This window comes from Frankliniella occidentalis, unplaced genomic scaffold, assembly GCF_000697945.3.
Source record: "Frankliniella occidentalis isolate FOCC.00 unplaced genomic scaffold, Focc_3.1 Scaffold1774, whole genome shotgun sequence".
Classification (NCBI taxonomy): Eukaryota; Metazoa; Arthropoda; class Insecta; order Thysanoptera; family Thripidae; genus Frankliniella; species Frankliniella occidentalis.
Genome location: NW_026268873.1, coordinates 5,971 through 10,642, shown reverse-complemented (window position 1 = coordinate 10,642; position 4,672 = coordinate 5,971). Strand labels below are relative to the sequence as shown.

The window sequence follows — 4,672 nt, the reverse complement described above, 5'->3', positions numbered from 1 at the left end:
CCCCCCCCCGCCATCACCGGACCCTCTCCTCGTCCTCGAGGATGGCTTTCTTCTCCTTCCGTCAACAGAGGCGGACGCCGCGCGTGTCGCTGCGGTGTGGGTCGGGCGCCGCCTGATTGCGGTTAAGGCAAAGAGGCTCCTCCCGGAGGACCCCGCGCCGCTCCGCTGGGCCACGCCCTATCCATCCGCCTATAATGAGACATTCTTTCGGCTGAATTGGCCCGCTTTGCTAATGAGCTTGGCCCATGAGCTGGTGCGAAAGTGGATTGCTGGAAGTGTCCCCCTCCCCCCCTCCCCTTCCGCCGAGCACATGGGTCAGGCAGAAAGAGAAAGGCGGAAGGGAAGGGGTGCTGAGGAGGGTGGGGGAGGGGTGACCCGGAGCACCCCGCCGCCCCGCCTGCCTCCCAGTGCGTGACCCTCCCCGCGCGCCGGCGGCGGCTCCAGCAGGAGGAGGCTCAGGTCGGCGATGGCGGTCAGGTTTCCGGCCGCCGGCCGTGACCTGTAGCCGGACGGGCTTGTAGTAACGGCTGCCCCCCCCCCCCGCCTCTCTCTCTCTTTCTCTCTCTCACCGGTAGCTCCGCAGGGCCCTGCCCTGCCTGACCAGTCCTGGTCCCCGCTGACCCACTGTCGGTCAGGGCAGTGCGGGCGGGGCTCCCCCCGCGGGGGGCGTACCGGTCAGGCCACGCCCCGCCACGCCCCGCCCCACCACGTCACGCTCCCGGCGCGCCACGCCTGGCTATCGTTAGGCGATGTCGGTAGGCTATGATGCCCCGCTTTCTCTGGCGGCCGGCCCGTCCGTCCTAGGGGGGTTGGACGCGACACCTCGACCGCCGCCACCTCGGCGGGGCGGGGCTGGGCGGGGCGGGGCAGGGCGCGCTCTGAGCGGGCCGCAAGGACGTAATATGTGCACACTGCAGTAACCGGCTTCCGGCATAACGACTTGTAACATCTTCGTCGTATGTCCGTGAGAAGGCCCTCTTGAATGTCACTGGTTCGCGCGGCAGAAAGGGATGTTTAGAGCCTCTCGGCAAGCAGAGAGCACCGGCACTGCTCGTGTGCACCGTTGGTGCAGTACCGCCGGGCACCAGCGCCCCACCAAGTAGACTGTTGCCATCGCCCTAGTGGTTCCAGTGACAGGACACGCGTTCTATTTGTGTGCTCCCAACGATGCGCATCATGTGTATCGCGTATACCTTTCATATCAAGCCACTTCTTTTTCCTTTCCACTTGGCTTCTTCCCCCCTCTCCTTTTTTTGTTGTTCTTTTTTCTTTTTCCTTTTTTATCGTCCGTCGAGCATCCCGTTGGATAGGAGGCAATTTGCTTGTGCAGCCGCCTCCAGGCGGGGCCCCGGCCCCACCTGGGGTAGGCACCGCGGGGTCTGAGGCGTCAGTTGGGTTGCCTACAGCACACGGCGCGGGGCCGCAGCTCGGCCAGTCCTGTGCGACTAGCCGGGGCTCATATGGGGAGGGAGAAAGTGCCTCTCCTTTTGTCTTTACGACGCGCTATCAATGGGTCGACACAAAAGTGCCCACGGGTCATTAATTAATTAACCAATCATCATCGCCCTAGCCACAGTGAAAAATGCTTTCTCCACTCTCGTTTCAAAGAGAACACAACACAAGCGACGCCTAAAAGTTACTTCAAATTAAACAACATCTTGTCGTTTTTTGTTGCAGGCAAAATGCGGCTCTCCGCGATCATAGAGCTGCTGCTAATCTTCCTATTCCTGGCCTTTGCTGCGTCGAGGGTCATAGGTGCGTCCACAACCCTCGAAGGAGTCTACTTTTAGTTAACATACCGATCAAAATGAAAACTAAATCCACCATGACTCTCGCTTTCTTTTGCTTGCAGTGCCTCTCGACACTTCGGTCAGGCAGATCGAATATGGCAGGGCGTTGAAGACCAAAGCTTCCCCCGCCAGACAACAGCCTGCGCCGGCGACCCCCTCCGCGGCCCAACCCGCTGCGGCTGCGGTGGAGGAGGCGGAGAAACCAGAGAAACCGGCCACCAAGCCGAGGAACTGCCACTGCTCGTCGGAGGTGTGCAGCTGCTGCCGGGACTTCAGGGTCGTCAAAGGGCCAGGTAAGCGCCAGCGTCCGGGAGAATAAGGGAAGTCACTGCTGTTCACTCGACGCAATGCTAAATGCCGTGCCGTTTCCTCTCTTTTACAGGATGCGCCAAGCTCACTTACCTCCAGGGGGACAACATGCTGGTCACCCTGAGCTTCGGCGAGCGGGTCCTTCAGAACGTCACGATCTCAGGTAACATAAACAGGAAGGATCGGAAATAGCGTTAGTGGCGCACGAAATCGCACGAAATCCTCATTGGCTGAACTCCTTTTTTGCAGGCAAAAAGCCCAAGCCCGTCTGCGTGGCCCTGCCCGCCGGACAGAGCAAGTTCTGCGGACGCGTGTACGGCATCGACCGCAAGAACGACAAGTTCGGCGCGTGCCTGGCGCTCGAGCTGCGCTCTGACGAGGAGGTCGAGGCCGCCGTCAGGCTGTCATGCTTCCGCTTCGGTCCCGAGGGCGTGCGCTTGGAGCCCGCCAAGCCCTTCCCGGCCGCGCCGGCCAAGAAGCCCGCGCGCCCGGCCAAGAAGCCCGCCCAGCAAGAAGAGGAGGAGGACGACGAGGACGACGAGGACGATGACGACTACCTCGGTGACGACGACGACGACGATGACGACGACGATGATGACGACGACGACGACGAGGACGACGACTTCGACATTGACGACGACGATGACGACACGGCCGCGGCGGCCGCCGACTCCGACTCCCCCGACTACACGGGCTTCTCGGTGTTGGGCGACGAGCTGCTGGGCGGACTGTTCGGCTCAGAGAGCTCCGGCACCAAGAAGAAGAAGAAGACGGCTCGGCCCTCCAAGCCAGCCAAGCCAAACAAGAACAAGAAGACGACCGTGCTCAAGCCGCCACCAATCTTCATGCCCACCGAGGTCGCGAACTCGGACCTGGTGAAGCCCGTCAAGTCGTCCGCAGCCACCCCATCCGCGTCCAACACGCGCCGCAAGCCCGCCAAGGTCTCCAAGAACAAGACCAAGACCAAGCCCACCAAGGCCACCAGCCCGGCCACCCCGGCCACCACGGCATCCACCACCACGACAACGGCCGCGGCCCCCAGTAGTGTGCCCCTTGTCCAGGAAGCCGTCACCCCCGAACCCCTGCTGCACGAAGAGCCCGTCACCTCCACCTCGTTCACCGTGAGCGTCGTCCAGGGCGGCTCGCAGGCAGAGGAGGCCACCACCGAGGACGTGGTGCAACAGACCGACGCGCTGCAGGAGGACGAGCAGGATGTGGAGCAGCCCGCGCAGGACAACATGGCGGTGGAGAGCCAGCAGGCCGTGCAGTTCATCGTGCAGCCGGACGAGAAGGACGCCGTCGCGACAACGGAAGAGAAAGAGGACGACGAGGACGACGACGATGACGAGGAAGAGGACGGCGAGGAGCAGGCCACCATCAAAACCTCCCCCATCGTAATCAGCACTCAGGTCATCGCTGAAGACAGGACTCCGGCCGGTGCCAAAAAGGAGGACGATGACGAGGAGGACGACAGCGTCACCGGGCTGATCCTCGACAGCGCCTCTTCAGTAACTGGAGGGGACGACGATGATGATGATGACGACGATGACGACGATGATGACGACGACGACGATGACGAGGAGGACGATGACGGAGACAAGAAAAAGCCGGTGGACGACGAGGACGATGACGAAAACGAGGAGAGTAACCTTGTGACGCCAACGACCAAGGCCCCAGTGAAGAAGGTCGACAAAGACAAGGACGATGACTTCGACGGCACTGGTGTGATCGGAACTCTGATCCAGACCGCAGCCTCAGCGGGTAGCGATGACGACGACGATGATGACGATGACGAAGATGACGACAAAAAGAGCAGCGAGACCACAACAGTCAAGACGACAGCCAGTAACAATGTCCAGGACGACGACGACGACGATGACGATGACGACGACGATGAAGGTGGGCCTGGTGGTGTCATTGGTTCGCTCATCGAGACAGCGGCCACCGCAACAGAGGACGACGATGACGACGACGATGACGACAAGAACGACGATGACGACGACGACGAGGATGATGACGAGGATGACCTAGACGATGAGGAGGATGACAAGCCCAGCAAAAAGAAGAAGAAGAAGCCCGTAGTCGAGGAGACGACTGACGCCGAGGAACAGGGCGTGCAGGACGAGGAAGAGACGGACGAAAGTAACGAGACCTCTGGACCTGCAAAGACTGCCGCCGGCAACAAGAAGGGTGTGAAGAAGCAAGATGACGATGACGACGACGATGATGACGATGATGATGACTTCGGCCTCGGACTGACTGACGATGACGAGCGGAGGAGTGCGTCATATAAACTGCTCTCGCGGGTGTCCGGGACCCACGCGGTCGCCCGGGGGACCCGGTCGCGGACCCACCGCCGGATGAGGCTATAGGTTAAGTGTGAAATGATGCTCAATGTCTGATCGCTCGACTATTTATTGTCTATTTATTTTGCTTAATTTATTTGTATTATTTATTGATGACTACTCCAGCCGAGAGAGGAGGCTTTGAATTCCTGAGTGATGATTTCGAATGAACCAGACAGGACCACTTGATCACATTCCCAAAATTGCATGAACGGCACATTTTTAAAA

The 4,672-nt window shown here is 60.3% G+C and overlaps 1 protein-coding gene across 2 annotated transcripts in view; it reads left to right on the top strand.

Moving 5' to 3' along the window:
• LOC113206785 (protein starmaker-like) overlaps nucleotides 1-4,666 on the top strand; it is a 5,800-nt gene extending 1,134 nt beyond the window's left edge. For both annotated transcript variants that reach the window (XM_026423027.2, XM_026423026.2), the window contains exons 2-5: nucleotides 1,678-1,755; nucleotides 1,853-2,083; nucleotides 2,173-2,262; nucleotides 2,349-4,666. In XM_026423027.2, the coding sequence (XP_026278812.1) occupies nucleotides 1,683-1,755; nucleotides 1,853-2,083; nucleotides 2,173-2,262; nucleotides 2,349-4,471 (2,517 nt within the window). In that variant the 5' untranslated portion in view covers nucleotides 1,678-1,682 and the 3' untranslated portion in view covers nucleotides 4,472-4,666. The remainder of the gene's footprint in view (nucleotides 1-1,677; nucleotides 1,756-1,852; nucleotides 2,084-2,172; nucleotides 2,263-2,348) is intronic.
• Nucleotides 4,667-4,672: the final 6 nt, after the last annotated feature.